This window comes from Cibotium barometz, chromosome 2 (assembly GCF_041138505.1).
Source record: "Cibotium barometz isolate CiBa-2024 chromosome 2, ASM4113850v1, whole genome shotgun sequence".
In the NCBI taxonomy this organism is placed as follows: domain Eukaryota; kingdom Viridiplantae; phylum Streptophyta; class Polypodiopsida; order Cyatheales; family Cibotiaceae; genus Cibotium; species Cibotium barometz.
The window spans coordinates 64,081,972-64,103,168 of record NC_141047.1 but is presented as its reverse complement, the minus strand read 5'-3'; the positions used below and the strand labels follow the sequence as shown (position 1 = coordinate 64,103,168).

The window sequence follows — 21,197 nt, the reverse complement described above, 5'->3', positions numbered from 1 at the left end:
GGACATTCAATCTTACATATACCCGCTTCCCCCCTCCTTTCATACTCGCCTCCTTCTTGACCTTTTTCATGCTCGCTTCCCATGCCACATTTCATGCTCACATCCCTCCTTTCATGCTCGCCCCTTTCTTTGTCTTTTTCATGGTCACCCCCCTTTCTTCCATACTCGCCCCCCCTCCAATGTCATACTCGTTTCCCCCTCCTTCATACTCACCTCCCCCAATCTCCTACTCGCCAACCCGATGGTCACTTCCCCCGTGCGGCGCACCTTGCTCCTACTCACCTCCCATGCCTTCTCATACTCACCCCCCTCCAACCGTTGCCGAGCACCCATCTCTGCTTCATACCCCCTTCCACCTGGGGGCACGCCCACAAAACTAGTTGCAGAGTCTCCTTCGCCTTCCGTATTGCCCTGTAGCTCCCACCTCTTCCAACTTGACGTTGGTGTGTCGAGGAGACCTTCCTCTATAGCCCGTCTAAAACAAACCACCGTGAGGAGGGAACTATCACCAGCAGACAACACCAAATCAAAGTAGCTGACCACTCCGCTGATATCTCCTTGATCTTCAACTGAGACAGGTGGATACTTGAGCACACTCCAAACTCCTCAAACTAGCCCAGCTGGCGACTCCAAATGTCCTCCCAGGTCAGCTCTGACTTCTAATGGCTTTAATCTTCACTTATAACTCTTCAGCTGACTTTAGTTGACTACCAACTGACCAGAGATACTCTCAGCTAACACAAACTAGTCTACTTCTGACTGTATACTGAGTCGGATAACTGCTGCAGACCCCAGTCAGAAATGAGTCCTCCAAGCTCTCCTAGAATCCTTCAACATCAGCTAGCCTAACACTCACAACCCCAAAAGCTTAACACTTTGCTGACCCTTTGCCAACCTTCTGCTGACACTTGTTTGACTGAACCTGATTGAACCAGACCCGGCTGACTCAACTGTCTCAACTGAAGCAGAAATCTTCACTTACGTGTCGTCTGACCTCCCGTGACTCTCAGGCTGCTCCAATCTCAAAGAGATACCACACCAAAGACTCACCGCTGACTCCAATCTGACTGTTCTGACCAAACTGACTCTGCCGATCCAATTGGATCAGAATTCCTCTCCCTTGTGTCCACTGGCCCGCTTAAGCCCTCAACACACTCAAACCCCACCAAGACTCAACTCCCTACACTCACAGCTAACAATAGCTGACAGTCTTCTGACTCTGGAATACCTTTCCTCAGTTGACACCTAGACCACTACCAGTGCCCAACATATCAAACTGACTTATGACTAGTTCTGATTGTCAGCCCAGACCTCACGAGTGTTAATCAAAACCAGGCCAATGCTTCAACAACATCAGCTGATCTATCCTGACACACAACTGACTCCAACTGCCTCAGTCAGAACCTGCTAACTCAAACACAAGCTAACTGACACAGTTCTTGTTCAACACAAGTCAGCTCTTCACTCACACTTGGTTCTTTTCAACAAACTCTATCAAAACAACACAGCTAAAACCCAAACATAAGAATTCATCAATCCCACACAACTAGACCTTTTGCGAAAATATAAAACCGAGCCAATCTCAGCAACCCTGAGATTTTGGGATTTGACAGATAAGAGAGAACATCATGGACCCAAGGGACTTCCACACAATAATCCTCAACAAAAATCCTATATTTCAACTCCCCAAGACCAACAAAAACAACAAGAGCTACAGCTATACCCTGCACACTTCCAACAACAGATATTGCAGAGGATTGTTGAGCAAGGCTTTGAGCTGGTCCAAGTTCCAACAAAGTTGTAGCTCCAGAGGTCCTAGGGAACCCACCTCCTACAAGACCCTCTCACCTTTGCAACCTCTATTCTAGGCAGACTCAAGTCTCCTCAAACAGATCCCGTGTCGTCTTCTTCTCAAAATTAAACAGACTTCAATAGCCAGCTCTCTCAGTGCTACTTCACCACAGAACACCTTGGCTCTCTCACGACTCTCTTCTCTGCAACCAGGCTCACACACTATACAATCCTTCTCTCTACGCTTCCCGCAACCATGCGCTCTCTTCGTTCTTGAGCATCTCCCTCTCCTCTACTGCACATGCAAGTGCGCTTTCTTCTTTTGGTCTAACTGACAACGGCTAGTTCCATTTCGGAAGGTGGCAATGCAGCAATTATCTTTTCTAAAGTTTCTAACCATGCATCGACGATTTATTTCATTTTCTTAGGGTTGGGGTGGACATCTTTATTGGGCATTTTCTTTGGGCACAAAAAATCCTATCAACGTCTGTACCACCCCACAACAAAAAAAAGAAGAAGAAGAAATCATCTCTACTACCCCCGCCACTCAGTATTTGTACTACCCAACAACACAAGAAAAAAACAAACATTTCCACCATCATCATACTCACCTTGCTTCTCCTTTGAGGCCGTTTTCTTTTTTTTTTCTATCTTCCTCACCAAGGATGGTGAGCACTCTAGTGGTGGACAACCTATAAGGGTGCCCACATTGGATTGTTCAGGACACAGCATCCCAAGCTCATGCACTGGATCACCCAAACCTAGACTGCCACACTATGGATCACCCGGATGCTTGACCATCCCAAAACAGAAGCCCACCACCAACGGATACACGAGAGGTGCATGCACCAACATTGAAGGCACCACAACGTCACCTCCAATGGGTATCTAGCAAAGATGGAAGATTCCACTGAATGCCTTTCCATCTCGTCCTGTTCATTGAGTGTTGTAGTCACTTGTCATTGCCGCCTTAGTGTTGTTCTACTCACTATGACCACTGTTGGGTGTGCACGATACAGTGAAGGGTATGAAACAATGTCTTGGAGTAGTGCAAGTATTGTTTACAGTATTCTTGTCATTGTGCTACACCCATAGTCTAACCTGTCTATTCATGTGTGCACCGTGCCGTAACTATTGAGAGGACTCCATACATATTGTCCGAAGGAGAACCACAACCTTAGTGTGCCGGGAAACCAACCCTACTATAGCAAATGGGTGGTGGTATGGGACGCCAGGTTGGGGTCATCGTGACTAGCAAGCTCGTGGCAATCAGACTTCAAGCTCGAGGGTGGGTCCAGAGGACTCACCCCCATAGGACTCTAGGTTGGGTGGTGAGTTGCTAGCCACAATCCATTGCGGTCATGCGATGCGTACGGCATCAGGTCTATGGAAACCTTGCTAGGGTTTCTCAGGTATGTCCTCTATCCTGCCCACAGTGGTTCTATGTCAGATATTCCAGGGGCACAGTCTAGTGACGACTTTACAGTGGTATCAAAGCCTGTATCTAACGCAGATAGAACCCACGGATGTGGGGATTGAAGGGTTGATGCCGGAAGTGCACAAGAAAGTGCCTTTTCTGGTTGGTTAGCCATCAAAGCTTTGCATGGATGTGCAAACAAAGCGAGGGAAGGAGGAAAACCACCCTACCTCCTTTCCGCCACGCCTTTTCCTGCGCCGCCGCCTCCTCCCAATCGTGAGCCCATCTCCCGTACCAACATTCATTCAGCACCTCCACCTCTCCAACTTGTTGCTCCCAACACCCCCTCCCCCCCAAAATCCTCTTCATTGTCTCCTTGGACAGGTGCTTTCAGCTCACGGGTAGTTTCTCTCTGCGGAAAGTGTTGGCAACTTCTGGTCTTTGAACCTCCAGGAGGACTCCATGGCAGCCACTCCATCATCCCTGACCGAGGCCGCGGTCCCTTGCCTTTCTTTCTCAGAAGCGGACCTCCAGCTCCTCGCTTCAACAGTCGCATCTCTGGAAGCCTCCACCTTGGTCTGCAAGATTGTGGGTAGCCACCCGGCACGTGGACAATTCAGGAACCTGTTTTTCAGGCAAGCCTTCTTCGCAAGGCTAGAAATGGGGCATGGACACCACTACGTTGAGTTTTATTCGCTTGTAGCATCGGACAAAGTCATGCAGCTGAGCCCCATCGCACTCCGTACAGCCCAGGCCTTCTTTGCGAGGTGCCAGCACAGCTTCGACCCATCGTCCGACCCTCTGGCTGGCAACTCAAGCTTTCCCGAGACAGTTTTCTTTCCTGGTCTAAGGAAGGAATACTTTCCTCTCCTCCCAGTGATAGGTGGTGTTATTGGGAGAGTGATGAAATCCCCCCCACCGCCACTTCAGTTCTAGCTCGGAAGGCCGGGATTCCATCTGTTCGTATCTGATAGCCTCTCCAGAGTCAGTTCCTCATGCCATATCGTTTCCTTGCCTCTGGGGTCTACAGAGAGTTGAGTACTCTGGCCTCCCTGGCCAATGTTTCATTTGCTTGCAGATGGGACACCTTGCTAAAGCTTGTCCTCGTCGCCAGTCCAGGAACCCCCCCCCCCCCCCCCCCAAAACCCTGCAGAGCGGCGGCCCCAATTCAGATCCTCATCAGGGGGGTGGGGAGGATACCCGTCCCCAGGCAGCAGAGCACCAAGGCTCGGCCTCTAAGGATCCCACTGCAGGAGAGTGGCAGACTACTAGCCCGAGGTAGAACCACCGTCCAACTTCCGGAGCAGAGCAGTGCCACCAAGCGTGCCAAGTTGACATGCCACAAAAGGATACGGTTTTGTCAAAGAACTGTTTACGAGCATTTATCTCAGTAGACCCCCGACACTGATGCCCACACCCCCCCCCCCAACACACACACACACACACACACACACGGCTCCCTCGACGAACCCGCCGTTGGCCCCTCCTTTTCCAGGAGACCATTGCCTCGGCATGATCCCGCTCCAGGCATTCAGATTCCTGCGAGGCCCTCTAACCCTTCAGAGCTTTCCACGGGCCCGACCTCGCAACCCCTAGCCTCCCTCCCTCGAAGGCGCCTCACCGGATCACTCCCGCCGCCCTCTAGCCACACCTTGCTCGGAGAGGAGGCAGCAGGCTAGTTTGGTTCCTCGTTTGATCCATCGTTGTACGGAGCCAGTAGAGATGACCATCGTTGCCTCTCCAGTGTGGATTGTCCCTCCCAAGTCCCCCCCCCCCCCCCGAGTGCTGGGGCAACAAATTGACTACATCTTCTTTCGATGCCTCCCAGTCGAAAGAGCCAATATTTTCAAGGAGACGGTGGCTCCCATTCATATTTGTGTGGTCCACGCCTTCCACCCCAAAGTAGTGAGATGATCATCTCCTTCCATGGAGCATGGAGTCAGTGTCTGCCACTATTCACAGGAAGGCCATAGAGCTCTCACATCATTTGCATGATCTACGTATTATCGACGTGCTCACTCACTTCTGGCCACTAGCACGGATGGAGGAGGGTGGGTCTGGCCACAGAGACCCAGAAGGGGAGTTGGTGTCCTCCAACCTAGAGGTGCTCCTTTTTTAGCGGAAGTACTCCTTCCTCCCTCCTACAGATACCTACGTCGTGACAAGTGCAGCCCAGAGTATGCATATTCCAAGGCTTGGACGGAGTGGCTCCACATGCATGGTAGGATTCGTGCGGCTTCGCCCCAAGACAGACAATGACTACTCTCCATCCAAACCCACGCCCAAGTCTCCTTCAGGTCTCTCACCTTCATATTTCTGCAATGCCAGTCCCAACTCCATCTATTGGTCAATGGACTCCCATGTTCTAGCCAGAGATGGAGATTTGCAATAGTATTGCTGCGTGGCACATCTAGAGAGCTCAGTGCAACGAAGCCATCGAAGGCACCCTCACCCCACCAGTGGTTCCATCCAAAGCATCTGGCTTGATATCCATTCATACCCTCCGTCAATGGAGATTTGCAATAGTATTGCTGCGTGGCACATCTAGAGAGCTCGGTGCAACGAAGCCATCGAAGGCACCCTCACCCCACCAGCGGTTCCATCCAAAGAATCTGGCTTGATATCATTCATACCCTTCGTCGACAGTGGGGGAAGCTTCAGGGTGGCTCAGACCGCATGCGAAAACGTCAGGAGGCCTTTTTGAGGATCTGGCATCACGGTCCTTTTCTCACTGACAATCACTTGACACTATGACCACATGTGTGGTTGTTTCCCCCTCCCCCTTGTATGACCTCCTAGAGCAGCCAGCGAGAGGAGAAAAGCATCCTCCCCCCTTTCTATGTTTCTTGACTCTTGCTCCACATGTGGAGCCGAGTTTGTACTTAGCCATTATGGCTTGTTTTTCTTGGTAACTAATAAAAGGATCTCTTTCCCAAAAAAAAAGAAAAGAAAAAAAGAGAGAAACAAAATGTATCTTCAGGACTGAAAAGCGCTTCTTGTGATGTGCATCATGCGCATGTGAGAGGGAGCAGAGCGCAAGTAGGCATGGAGGCTGGCTGTTTCTCCAAGCACGAAGAGCATCACATGCTGGACAAGTTTTGCCCCAAAAACTGTCCCGGCTGATGTGCATCATGCGCATGTGAGAGGGAGCAGAGCGCAAGTAGGCATGGAGGCTGGCTGTTTCTCCAAGCATGAAGAGCATCACATGCATGTGATGCGTGGACATGTTTTTCCCCAAAAACTGTCCCGGCTGTGTGCTTTTAGCATGGTGTGCAAGCTTGTAAGGCGCCTTGTCTATGGTACTCAGGATGCCTCTAGAGCGCAGCCATAAAAAGGCCATGATCAGCCCGCACAGCAGCGCATACACTGTGCCCAGAGCCACTAGCCAGCGGCTCAGCCATGCCCAGAGCAACTCACTGGCAGCCACAGCCAGCCAGAGGCTGGGCGGCGGCCAAAATGGGCAGCAGCAGTGCTGAGCCTTGGGCTGGGCTGGCCGGCGCAGGAGGAGTGGGGGCTGAGCTGGGCGGCGCTCAAGGAGTAGAGGCCGGGTTGAGGCTGACCTGAGATGGGCGCATCCAGAGGAGTGGAACATGGTGAAAAAAGCTCGCACCCAGAGTAGATATGGCCAAATATAGAGGGGCAGATATTTCTATTGGATATAAAAGTTAGGTGGAGTTTTAAAACAAAAAAGAAAAGCAAGAGTGTTTTTGCTTGTGTAAAAAGCAAGGAGGGGGGGGGGGGGGGGGGGGCGGGGTATCTTTTAAATCCCTAGCTTTTTAAGAAAACACAAAATTAAAGCTAGCTTTTGAAGAAAACTCACTTGCCCTTGCAAATTCAGCATATACCTGTTTATTGGCTCATATACTTGCAGGGTTCTAGAGGCTTGGAGAACACCATTGACACCTCTACTCTCACAGGGCTGAAAACCTCGTCCACACTCTCTCATCCAACCTTATAAGGTTTTTTTTTACCTTTTACTTCTTTCCCGTAACCTTTCCACCACTCTTTATTTTCTCCAAGTTTGCACACAAGTTTCATGTGCAGGAGAGATATATGGAGTAAGTGGGCAGTAATTCTGTGAGGTCAGTGGACTTTTAGCATGTAAAGCCACCGGGTTGGCTTGGACCATATCCTCCACCATTGATATGCTGGAGAGTGATCACGAAAGCTTTGTGAGGGTCCCATACGGGATGATGACAGTGAGATCACCAGTGAGAAGTGCATTATCCAAGTGTCACTACTCCCACAAACGCATGAACACTACATAAATGAATGCAAGAAAAGGCTTGCAAAAGGACTCGAGTAAATTGAAGCATGTGGAGCATGCCAATCTTGTTATGACTAAGGACAAGCAGTATTCGACATTCTTGATTATAGGAGGTGAGTGATGACTTTTGCAATGTCACTTCAACTTCTAATCATGTTGATTCATGCCATAATATCTCTCAGTGCTCACAATACAAAGCACATGGTTTGGTATATTGATAGTGGTGCTATCATACACATCACTTCATGGAGAGATGCATTCACAAATTTTGAGCCCGCTGCTGGTGGTAGAAGTATATCTTGTGCAGATCCCTCTTTTTACCAAATCAAGGGAATTGACAGTGTGCCCGTGATTTTGCATGGTAAGGAAAGTAGCATGAAGGATGTACTATATGTTCCAAGAATCAAGGAGAATCTGTTGGGCACGAAGAACGATGCCACACACTACCAGCTTTAAAGCTTGTGTCTCCATATGTATGTAAAAAGACCTAGCATGTGCCTCCTCAATAACTGCCCAATGAAAATGTGATCCAAGGTAGAGTAACTACGTCTAAAACAGGCCTGCCCTTCTCTGCAAAAGATCTTAGTCATAGTTTCGCATGATGATTCAGTAATTTCTTGGTTCCATAGACTTACGCAGGTTAACAGACCAAGTCTGAGGAAAACCCTTGTAGACAGCATTGAGAAGATGAGCTACAAAAGGGGCAGTTATCTTCCCCCCACAAGCAACAAATTGTGCCCATACCTTTACCTCTAGCTCCCCCGTCATGGAGTTTCATCGCATCTCTCATAGTACCAAAGGTCAAAAAACAAACGTAGCTCATCCTGGTATGCTTGAGGACAATACTTATCATAAACACCCCACAATAAAGGACACAACTACAGCCCAAACGTGCAGTCATGAAGCAAAATCATATATAAGCATGGGGGTACAATATATCTATATATCACATAATTTCTAAGTTAGAAACATGCTGCACCCAAATGTTTGTACATCAAAGGATGAAAACATCATATTTGCTTAGAAGGCCTAAATGCATTGATACTGCAAATGAAAGAACGTAAGCATAGCAGAGATTGAAAACATGCTCGGAAACAAAGTTATCACCTCTCCTCTGCCATTAAATCCACATAAAATGTGACAACAATACCAAATATGGTGTTAAGCACAATAGTCCAAAATGGTAATGGAAGCCCATCAAGTTTAGCCCCAGATTTTATCTGCATAAGCACACGACAGCAAGGTCGGTAAGTCTCCCTGATTCCCCACACAGGTCAGCAACCTCTCTCTCTCTCTCTCTCTCTCTCTCTCTCTCTCTCTCTCTCTCCCGTCGCCGCTGCAGCAGGGCCTGCCCCTCCCGTCGCCTGCGCCCCCTGCTCTCGGCCTGCGCCCCCTGCTCTCTCTCTCTCTCTCTCTCCCCGTCACCTGCTGCTGCCCCTGCCCTCCTGCCCCCCCCGCTCTCTCTCTCCCTCTCTCTCTCCCCGTCACTTCCTCTCTCTCTCTTCCCGCCACAGACCCAGCCCCCCCCCTCTCCGCTCTCTCTCTCTCTCTCTCTCCCCGTCACTTCCTCTCTCTCTCTCTCTCTCCCGTCGCCGCTGCAGCAGGGCCTGCCCCTCCCGTCGCCGCTGTAGTAGCAGCCCCCTCCTCTGCTCCTCTGCTCGCCCTTACCCTCTCTTGAGTAGGGTTTAAATTCAGTACCCCCCTGAGGGGGAGGGGGGGGGCTCCCTGTGGGCTATTTTCAGCACCCCCGTGATACCTAAACTGAAGTCATTTGCAACCATGGCCTCGAACCCACCCCCCCTTCCACCCCTTATCAAACCTCAATCCCCATGGGAGATCTTCATCATGGGAGAACTGAAGAAATTGCAGCAGGAGGTCTCCACCCTCAAAACTGAGCTGACACACAAGGAAACAAAGATTGCCAGTCAAGAAACAAGGATTGCTGGCCTCGAAGCTCAATTGCAGGACATCAAGAACAAGCAGGAGATTCAGGAAGCAGCCCAAGAAGCAACCCAAAAAATACAGGAAACACAACAAGAAAGCACAAAACCTCAGGTAAAATCAGAGAACTTTGTCAGTGAAGTACTGTCAGTCCTGAAAGAAAATGAAAGGGTCAAAAGCCTGGAAACTTTTGTTCGAATTGGGGGCTTGCCAGAAGATTGGTCAGTAGGTACCAACACAGATGAACAGCTAGAGGGATACATCTTGGATGTAGATATCATAAAGGAACGACTCACTAAAGTGGTACCTTTTATAGACCTTGGTGACCCAACTGACATTCAAATTAAAGGGAAACAGGCTAGGGTTCGATACTATGATATGATTGATAAGATCAAGGTAATGAAGCAGACTAAATCATTGCAAGGTACCTCGGTGTGGATTTCTGATGAGTTGACCCCACTACAACTAAAGAATAGAGCGGGGGAACTGGCCAAAGTCAGAGAAGCAAGGAAACAAGGGAAGTGGGCGGTCTATAGAGGAGGAAAAGCTATCATCAAAGATTTTAAAGGTCCACCCTCCTTTTGAAGGACATGAACTTGATACTTATACATATCTAATCACATTAAGCACATGGTGATTTTACCATTGTAACATGTAACTCTCATGAGTCATGAGAGCTTTGAAGTTAGTTTCTTTTTGATCCCACATGCACTTTTCTTTAACCGATACCCCGAAGTGGATTGTAACCAAAGATGTATTCTGATCTGTCCTATAGGTCAGCTTTGGCCTCGACAGGACGTTAATATATCTTTCTTTCTTTCTTTCTTTCTATATATAGTTGTACATCCAGAAGACATTGACAGTTGTACATTGATTTGTCTCATAGGTCGAGTTCGGCCTCTAGTAGACGTTAATACACCTTTCTTTCTTTCTTTCTTTCTTCTCTCTCTCTCTCTCTCTCTCTCTCTCTCTCTCTCTCTATAGTTGACCACATCTATGAGGACTACCTCTCCCGCCACATTTCAGCTCTTGACTTATCCCTCCCTATTTCAACCATTACATCCCAGCTTTCCTCCACCATCCATGACTCCACCCACGCCAACTTCCCCTACACCACATGCTCCACACCAAGTTTGCCAGTGGGATCCCAACCCCAGAATGGATGGTATGATGAAGAGTGCAAAACCACCAGGCTTCGCCTCTTATGCGAGAGGGAACATGGGCTGATTTCAGCACATAAGATGCAACGCATCTTCCGTACATTCACTCGCCGAAAGAAACGGGCATTTCTCGCCAGACGAGAACAAGAGTTATACCGGCTCTTTTTGAGCGAGGACAACCCAAAAGCTTGGCGCATTCTTGAAGAAAAAAGAGCACTTACACCTATCACAGATCCTAGCCTTTGGGAAGCCTATGCACGACAGTTGTATGATGTGCCAAACCAACCTATACCACAAATGTCACACATCCCCCGGCCTACATCATCTTATCTCTTTGATTCCCCCAATGTCACTAGGGCTCTTAAAAAGTTGCATAATGGAAGAGCAAAAGATCATGAGGATCTACGCGCAGAACATTTGCCCATGGGTACCACGTCTTGGCTCCCATTCTTGCTAGTCTTTTTAACAGAGCACTCAGTGAAGGCTTCCCACCCTCCTAGACTACCAACACCATTGTCCCCATGCACAAAGCAGGAGACCCCACAGACCTAGGTAACTACAGGACTATCATGATTGGTCACACAATGGCCAAAATCTATGGGGCAGTACTAGAGGACATGATGAGCTCTATGGCAGAGAGGATGGGAAATAGAGTATCAGGCCAGGCAGGCTTCAGGAGAAACTTCTCCACGCTGGACCATATATTTACTTTACGGGCTATCATAGAGGAGGCGAGGTCTTCAAAGAGACATGTGTACTGCTGCTTTGTGGATTTCCGCGAAGCCTTTGACTCTGTCCCTCGATCCTGTCTCATAGGACGCTTGCACATGAGATCATATGGGGTGTGATGGCACTATATGAGGCAGTACTCGGCCGAGTACGTGCACCCGGTGGGACCTCGGGAGATATATGTAGCACTATTGGGGTTAAGCAAGGCTGCCCACTCTCACCTACACTCTTTGGCCTATACATTGATGAGATTGCAGTATTTGTGGATAGTTTCAGAGGAAGAGGTTCACCATTGGCTCAGACAGTAGTGCCCATATTGCTATATGCTAACAACATTGTCTTGATCTCAGATTCAGCCGAGGGTTCATAGAAACACTTAAATGCATTGGACAGATTTTGCAGGGAGAGAGACCTTACAGTCAATTTGGGCAAAACCAAGGTTATGGTCTTCAACACATCTTATGCAGTTGCCTCACAATTTTCTTTCATATATAGAGATGCCCCAGTGGAGATTGTGCAGAAGTATGTGTACCTAGGAGTCACTGTTACAGGCCCTTTGTTTTGCATGACTACAACTGCCACTGACTGACTTGCGAGGGGGCATGCCTCCCTAGCCCGTATGGAGAGACAGTGTTTCCAGGCACATTTCCAAGAACCTCACACTAAGTGCTGGCTCTTCGATACTCTAGTACAACCAGCGGCCATGTATGGTGCAGCTTTTTGGGGGCCAGGCCTAGGGAAGGGTCACTGGAGGAGGATAGAGAGGCTACAAGTGATGATGTTGTCACGCATGATCAGGAGTAAGCCATTTGTACCACATTACATTCTACATGCAAAGTTTGGGGTGGGCCCACTAGTTACAGATGCCCTTTTTCAGACTATCACTTATATTCAGCATGTATACACGCTTGACAAAGATCGCCTCCCATGACTAGCACTAGAGTCCTCTATGCAATTATATTGCGAGAGGGAGAGGGACAGGGAGCAATTGAGATGCGCTGGACTGCCCTCCTCCTCAGGGAAACGGCCACCACCATTACCAACACATGCATGGTACTCTAAGGTAGTCGAGTGGTTTCATGCACATGGCATACAGATGGACCGTCTCCCCCCCCCATTTCAGTATAGCCTGGATTCCCCCTAACTTGATCTCTCACGACAGGAGATCGACCAGATCATCCGATTAGATCTACTTGGGCTACACATACACCAGACATGGGTGTCTCCGTCACAGAGATTGGTAAGAAGTATGAGTTCTACAGAGATCACTTCTTGAGACTCTCCGAGGATGGATTCTTTGAGATACTGGGATACATACAGATGCACATGTCACATGCTATGCGTATCACGATCGGCCAACTCAGGGTATCATCCCACCGCCTCAGAGTAGATACTCGCAAAGCTGAGGATATCCCGCATGAGGAGAGGACATGCACAGTATGCATCACAGGAGCAGTAGAGGATGAGGCCCATTATATGTTCAGTTGTCCGGCTTACTATGAAATACGGGGGAGATTCCACTGCCTCTTTCGAGAGGGATTCAGACTACTCACACGCGTGATACAGTTAGAGGATCAGAGGTGCTTGGGCATGTACTTGATGGAGCTAAGACGACACAAGAATGTAGTGTTGAAGCAGCATGCTGAGAGACAACCCCAGCTCCGACAGACAGGACACCTCACAAAGAGCCATTACAGATTTCTTTGTGGTACACACATCCACATCGGAATCCACTGCCCACAACAGTTCCTCTACTACGACATGAGAGCCCACCACCCGTACCCACGGTCTAGCTCCATGCCCCAGAGGAGTTCTTAGCGAGAGAGCTCGATCCATTCTACGAGCCAGACGTCCCCGACCCAGAGTAGCAGGACCCTCCACCACACAGAGATGGATTCGTGAGGTTCTCCGCCGACATGACACGCTCCCATCACAGAGGCCTGACATTCACTCCACCATTAGATCGGTTTTGGCCGAGGCGGGTATCGTCATTAGCTGATCACAGCATATCTCACTCTACACAGGATCATTTGTTGATCACATGTACTGTCAGATGTTTTCATTTTACTTTTTCTTTCACTTTTCCATGGCTCAGTATATCCATGGTATCATAGACCCTTGGGGTCTTCCGTAGACGTTAATATAACTCTCTCTCTCTAAGGAGATATTTGATCTAAGGAGAGGGCAACACTTCAACTGATCAGCATACATGGATCTACCTGATATACATTTTCCAGTACTTTCCAGTAACTATAGGACTATCATGATTGGCCACACACTGGCCAAACTATATGGAGCAGTGCTGGAGGCAGAGCTGAGTACATATGCGGAGAGCGAGGGGCCACACACTCCTGACCACGCAGGCTTTAGACGGGCCTTCTCTACTATCGACCACATCTTCACTCTGCGTTGCTTGATTGATCAAGCGAAGGCGCAGAAGAGGAGGCTTTACTGTTGCTTTGTGGATTTCCGCAAAGCCTTTGATACAGTGCCACAAGAGCGACTCTTCCAGCGACTTCAGTCATTGGGGATACCCACAGAGATGACATGGGCCATCTATGCATTATATGAGCAGGTACTGGGATGGGTACGATGCCCAGGAGGCTTATCTGAGACCATTGCTAGCACCATTGGTGTGAAGCAAGGATGCCCACTCTCCCCTACTCTCTTTGGGCTCTACATCGATGAGGTGGCTGATTTCATTCTACGCGGGGGAGGAGGCGGGATCGACATCTCAGGTACACCTGTCCACACTATGCTATATGCTGAAGACATCATTCTAGTGTCTGAGTCACAGGAGGGACTACAGCTACATCTACAGGCTTTAGATGATTTCTGTACACAGAGAGGGCAGACAGTGAACCTTGGGAAAACCAAGGTTATGATATTCCATACGTCGGGGCAGATCCGACGACACGTGATCTTCACTCTTGCAAGAGACCAGATTGAGGTGGTGGACTCATATGTATACCTGGGGATTACATTTGCTAGTACAACAGGGCGCTTCTCTATGGCACGAGCAGCCAGAGACAGATTGAGGTGGTGGACTCATATGTATACCTGGGGATTACATTTGCTAGTACAACAGGGCGCTTCTCTATGGCACGAGCAGCCAGAGACAGATTGACACGAGGATATGCTGCCCTGGCCATGCTTGAGCGACAGTGCCACCAGGCACACTTTCAGGAGCCCCGCACGAAGGGGTGGCTATTCGACACTCTGGTCACACCCGCACTAATGTACGCAGCGGCAGTATGGGCACCCGGACTCTCGGCCGCCTCTTGGACACAGATCGGGAGACCCCAGGTTCTGATGCTCTCACGGATGATTCGCAGCAAACCATCTGTACCACATGGCATTGTCAGAGCAGAGTTTGCTGCACCACCCATGCTAGTAGAGCCTCTCTTCCAGGTGGTCTGCTTTATTCATCGAGTGCGAGCCACGGCTCCGAACAGATTGTCACGTAGAGCTTTTGAGGCATCCAGACAGTTAGCTGAGGCTGGTGACACAGGATCATGGTATGCACAGATTCGCAGCAAACCATCTGTACCACATGGCATTGTCAGAGCAGAGTTTGCTGCACCACCCATGCTAGTAGAGGCTCTCTTCCAGGTGGTCTGCTTTATTCATCGAGTGCGAGCCACGGCTCCGAACAGATTGTCACGTAGAGCTTTTGAGGCATCCAGACAGTTAGCTGAGGCTGGTGACACAGGATCATGGTATGCACAGATGATACAGCTATTGACGCAGTGTGGGTGGGACATAGATCACTTACCACCTCTTCAGTATGATCTTAATGCTCCACATATGCAGCTCTGACAGAGTGAGAGGAACAGAGTTATGCGACAGGACTTATTGCAGCGCTATATGAGGCGGACATGGATCACACCCCACCAGCCCTTGCCCACGAAGATGCTATACTATAGAGATTGTTTTATGAGCATCTCAGAGGATGGATTTATTCAGCGACCCGGAAATATGGATGTGTACATGCCTCGCAGTGCCCAAGTGGCTGGCCAGCTCAGAGTGTCATCACACCAGCTTGAGATTGAGGCAGGTAGGGCAGCATGGATCCCTAGAGCAGAGAGGATATGCAGACTATGCCAGGAGGAGGTTGAGAGTGAGGAGCATTATCTATGTAGATGCAGAGCATATAGTGACATTAGAGAGAGATACACCACCATCTTCAATGGATATCCCTCACTCTGCCAGATCATGGAATCCGCAGACCGGCGCAGATTTGGCCAGTTCTTGCTAGAGACACAGCGCCACAGAGAGGCAATGCTACGGACTCATACCACAAGGAGAGGTGGACGACAGCTCCAGCTCACTGATTTCTTCCAGAGATCTATCCCAGTGCCTACCCTGACACAGGAGGGGGTTACACTTCAGCGCGCTGCGGACCTCCAAGCCAGACGGAGACTGAGAGCACCACGCTATCAGACTCCCAGACTACATCAGAGGGAGATTTCAGAGATACGGGCTCGACATCAGCACCATATCCAGGAGCGGCTAGCTCACTTACACTCACACCCAGAGATCATGCTCCAAGGTATTTTTGCCTCACCATCGCCTATGTATCACATATTACACCCCCATTATGGTACTGGTTGGAGCTAGACAGATCTGCATTGCATTCTTGTATACCCTACGCATATAGGTTGCATACGGAGCCTTTGGCAGTAGTGCTCCATACATCACACCCCCCCCCCCCCACTAGCTCAGTACTTTCATAGTTTATTTCATGTTTATTTTGTCATTTTTCTAGACATCCAGAGGACATTGACAGTTGTTCATTGATTTGTCTCATAGGTCGAGTTCGGCCTCTAGTAGACCGAGAGCACAAGGCTACCAGACCCCCAGACTACATAAGAGGGAGATTACAGAGATACGGGCTCGACATCAGCACCATATCCAGGAGCAGCTAGCTCACTTACACTCACACCCAGAGATCATGCTCTGAGGGATTTTTGCCTCGCCATCGCCTATGTATCATGTATTACACCCCCATTATGGTATTGGTTGGAGCTAGACAGATCTACATTGCATTCTTCTATACCCTACGCATATAGGTTGCATATACTGAGCCTTTAGCAGTAGTGCTCCATCCATCACACCCCCCCCCCACTAGCTCAGTACTTTCATAGTTTATTTCATGTTTATTTTGTCCTTTTTTTTCTGGACATCCAGAGGACATTGACAGTTGTACATTGATTTGTCTCATAGGTCGAGTTCGGGCTCTAGTAGACGTTAATACAGCTTTCTTTCTTTCTTTCTTTCTCAGACCATAGCCTACATCGGACGCATCAAAGCCATGGGTCCAGAGAGACTACCCTGCTTAGCCCTGGAGTCCTCATAGAGTATTGCCACAGAGGGCCATCACCCATCATGGTATGCTGCCCTAGATGAGTGGTTCTCAGCACATGGGCTCGACATGGATAGATTACCGCCCTTCCAGTATGATGATGAATCCCCATACTTTACACTCTCTCGAGAAGAGAGGAATAGAGTTCTAAGACAGGATTTGATCCAGATGCACACCAAGGAGACTTGGTTGGGTCCCCTTCCCACAAATATGCAGTACTACAGAGATCATTTCCTAAGATTCACACGAGGATGGACTTGAAAGACGACCAGGCTACATGGATGTACACGTCTCACGCTATGAGCGTGACTATTGGTCACATCAGAGTTTGCTCTCACACTCTGGAGATTGAGCAGGGAGAGCAGCACGGACCTCTAGAGAGGATAGAGTATGCAAATTATGCCACAGAGAGGTAGAGTCAGAGGAGCATTACATTTTTTTTTTATTTTTTTTTTCCGAGAAAAGATCCTTTCATTAGTTATATAAAAAACGCCCGTAGGGCTACAAAAGATCTCTCCTGCTCATAAGAGAGACAGAGCAGTGAATACAGCATGGCAGCCCGGGAGACTCTCCCTAGGTGCTACAAAATACAAGCATCAGTACAAAGGACTGAGAGGCTAAATCATACAAGGGGAAGAGCCAAACAGGTGGCCTGTAGTGCCAACGGGGGGATCCCGTGTGTAAGGTGTAGAAGGGGCCACAGCGCCAAGTGGTGTGAAAGGCCTGGCGCCGTAAGATCGCCTCATCCGAGTCTCCCCGGATACGGTCCTACTGTCCTCGCAGGGTGTGGATCAACTCCTGCCAAATCCCCCGTACAGTCTCTGCTGGTGGCTCCAATCTCCCCTCAAAGGCCGTAAAGCACCGGGCCCTCCAGGTGAACCAGATGGTGAGGCTGCTGAGGAGCTCCCATCGTAAATCCCTCTCCTGTGTCCAGCTGGCGGACGAGAAATCCGGTGCCGGAACCAGGCGAGGCTGGCCCCTAATAAATCTGATGGCCTGACTGCCCTGCCCCATCTCATAGCCCATAGCAGGCCCTGACGAAGTCGACCAAGCAGCGGCACCCCACGTAAACATACCCTCTGGAGAGAGGGGGGCCAGAATACGCAGCATCCGCAGCCAAATCTGCTGCGCCTGAGGGCAATCCCAAAGGCAATGTCTCTGTGTCTCCATAGGGTGGCCGCATCGGACGCAGGCCGCCGGAAGACCGCTGTAAACAAGCCAAGTGCCAACTGCTGAGCCCCTGTGGGCGACCAGCCAGTGAAAAGTCGAGATCCTGCGGGCCTGTCGACTAGCCCAGAGCCGAGCCCAAAAATCCTCCAGGAACTCCTGTGAGAGTCCCTGTAGCCGCCAATGCCCTAATGCCGCTGGAGAGACCGTCCTCCTCGCCGTCAAAATATGCCGCCCCAGCCGAACAGTATACTGGAAAAAGGTAATCTCTGTGGCCTCAAGGGATACATAAGGATCATGCCACTCGTACTCCCCGGGGTCCCACTGTAGCCGGGCCAAGGGGCGCGCTGCATATGCCCATATGCGCCAATCCGGGAGTACATTAGCAGGGTCGGGATCAATATGCCACTTCCGAGAAGCGGCGGCCACTACCCGAATCCTCTGAAAGGTGCACTCTACAACCAAAGGTGACTCCACCTCCACTCTCTGGAGTCTGCCCTCATCCTGAATCTCATTGTAGAGGCAACTGCCATCCTCAGTGCAAGCTCTGACAGCAATCAGGATCTCCAACTGTGTAAAGGCTCCCATCCACCATGGGGTCACTGGCTCGAGAGGCGTGAACCACTCCTCTGTGAGTGCCTCCTGAATATCATCCCTCATAATCAACCCCCCTCTGAAGTGACTCAGCCTCTCCACCTGGATCTCCTCTGGTAGACTGCAGAAGGCCTGCCAGTCTCCAAAACTACGAGCTGGGCCTGCCGCTAGAGGCCCCCAGGCTAGACGAGGCCGAGAACCCAGCATATGACCCTGCTTTGTGCGAACCGCTGGGCTCCAGATGAGCGGCTGTCTGGCCCGCTCCTCAACACAAGAAGGTCGTCGCTGAGAGAGCCCCGGTCTTAGCACCTCCCAAGCTCTCAGGATACTCAAAGCAAATCTGTCCTCCCATCCTCTACTGAGGCCTGTCCTCCTCATCTCTATGAAGATCCAGCGAATCTCTGGTGCCCAAGTGCCCCCTGCTGGGGGCGCCCGAGCCTGCAGCCGCTGCAAGAGGAGCTCTTTCCAAGGCTCAGCGCCTGGAAGCAACCCCCGAACGAGAAGCTTCCCCAATAAGGCTCTACTCTGATCGACTGGACCTATAATGCCCAAACCTCCCTGAGCCAGCGGAAGTGTAATAACTGCCCATGCAACCTTTGCCCGAGCTGGCTGACCGTCCCGCCCAGACCACTGAAAGTTCCTGATCAGCCTCTGTACCTGGCTGATGCAAGAGCTCGAGAAGATCCAGCAAGACGTAATGTACCACATGGTCGCTAACAGCACCTGATTTGCCACCACCACCCTCCCAGCCAAGGATAGTCGAGCTATACTCCAATACAAAAGCTTCTTCCGAATGCTCAGAAGAAGCGGGACAATCTGCTGCTCAGGTGACAAATCTAGGCCAATCTGGCATCCCAAATACCGCACTGCTGTGCCTGGAGGAATCCATCTAAAACCGGGGTCCGGGCTCCATGCCGGAGTGGGAGCACTACTGATCCAAAAGGCCACTGTCTTGCGCCAATTGATCAATGCTCCCGAAGCTGCACTAAAAACCTGGAGCGACTGCTCTGCCCGAAGAAGATTGGCCTCTTGGCCATGCAAAAATAAGCCCGTGTCGTCTGCAAACTCAGCATCAAGTAGGTCCTCCCCCCGGACTGGGAGCTGAAGTCCTCTCAAACCGACCTCCTCTGCCGTCAAATACATGCTCATAGCCTCCGCAAAGAAGAGAAAAAGAAAAGGGGCGAGGGGACACCCCTGACGGACTGATCTGGTCAGCTCAAAACTCGGCCCCCGTCCTCCTGCAATCAACACCTGGCTGCGAGCTGTGGAATACAGAGCCGCCACCCCTCTGATCCATCCGGGCTCAAAGCCCAGGCGAAGCATAGTGCCCTCTAAGAAACCCCAATCAACTCTATCGTATGCCTTCTCAAAATCGAGAAGCATCACGACCAAGTCCTCGCCAAGAAATCTAGCTCGGGCCGTCGCGTCCCAGAAAGTAAAGATGTTGTCAAGGATACTGCGCTCCTTGACAAATCCTCTCTGAGTAGCATGAATTAACTCCCCCAGGAAAGGCTGGATCCTCAAACTCAAGGCCTTTGCTAAGACCTTGTAGACAGTATTGAGGATCGTAATAGGCCTCCAATGCCGAATATCATCTGATACTCCCTCCCCCATTGGGGATAAGATAGATCAAGCCCTCTGAAAAGCTCTGCGGCATCACCCCAGTGTCCAAAACATGCTGAAAGCCCCTGCGGAGGCCTGGCCCCAAAAGGTCCCAATAGCGCATAAAAAAGGCCGGCGTCAGTCCGTCCTCCCCTGGGCAACTATGTCGCGGCAGGACCCTCAAGGCCTCGGCAAGCTCAATCTCTGACAGAGGCGCACCTAGAACTGTACGCATACGGTCTGTGACCCTCCTCTGCACATGGGCCCACACAGTCTGTCTGCAAACATCTCGATCCTCAGTGGCAGGCTCCGCTGAAAGCAGGTCTCTATAGAATGCAGTGGCAATGGCTCTGATCTCCCCGAGCTCAGTAGCTACCGATCCATCCGGTCTACCAAGCTGGCGGACTCCTACTCGCGCATGACGGGGCCCAGTGATCTCAAAAAACTCTCCAGTCACTCTATCGCCAAGCTGCGTCCACTGAGAGGCCTGACGACGATAGTAAAACTCATGTCTCTGCTCCTCTACCTCTCGAACCTCCTGGCGTGCCTGGCTCAGCTGGGACGCCACCCACTCACATGCAGGCTGCTGCTCCTGAAGGCGCTGTAGCGAAGCAAGGCTGCGTCTCAGCCCATGCTCTCGCTCGCGAATCTCTCCCAACCGTGTCAAAGCTGCAGCGTGCAGAAAAGAGCTAAGATCGATGAGTCCCTGGGCACACTGGCCCGCTGCATCCTGGTCAGAGCACTGACTATCATGCCAGATCCTCTCAATGTCCTCAACGAGACTGGGATCTGTAAGGACCCTCTCTGGGATCCTCAACTACAAGCTGGGCTCCCGTGTCCTCTCCTCCAATGTCAAGATAACTGGCGCATGATCTGAAAATGAGGTGCCAGCGAGAATGCCAACGGAGCCCCCTCGCTCCCCTAGCCAGTCGCCCACATAAAAGCGATCAATCCGTGATAGATTAGTCCCTCCCTGCCGGCGATCCGACCGAGAGAAACTAAGACTGTCCTGAGACCGGGAGAAAGCCCCATGCTGCCATGCATCAGTGATCCTCAGTGACATGCAAAACCGGTCCCAAGCTGCAAGCTCCGTGCCGTGCACTGTAACATGACTGCCTCCCACCCTATCTGTCGGGTCCTCAAGCATGTTGAAGTCTCCCCCGA

At 50.4% G+C, this 21,197-nt stretch overlaps 1 protein-coding gene and 1 pseudogene across 4 annotated transcripts in view; one reads left to right on the top strand and one right to left on the bottom strand.

Moving 5' to 3' along the window:
* The window catches only part of LOC147641351 (zinc transporter), a 101,598-nt gene that overhangs the window by 8,353 nt on the left and 72,048 nt on the right, over positions 1 to 21,197 (bottom strand). For 3 of the 4 annotated variants that reach the window (XM_086820800.1, XM_086820795.1, XM_086820793.1), the window contains exon 8: positions 8,583 to 8,695. The exons of the other annotated variant lie outside the window; for it this stretch is intronic. In XM_086820800.1, the coding sequence (XP_086676926.1) occupies positions 8,583 to 8,695 (113 nt within the window). The remainder of the gene's footprint in view (positions 1 to 8,582; positions 8,696 to 21,197) is intronic. 4 annotated transcript variants of the gene reach the window in all.
* On the top strand, positions 14,241 to 15,925 carry LOC147641352 (uncharacterized; annotated as a pseudogene).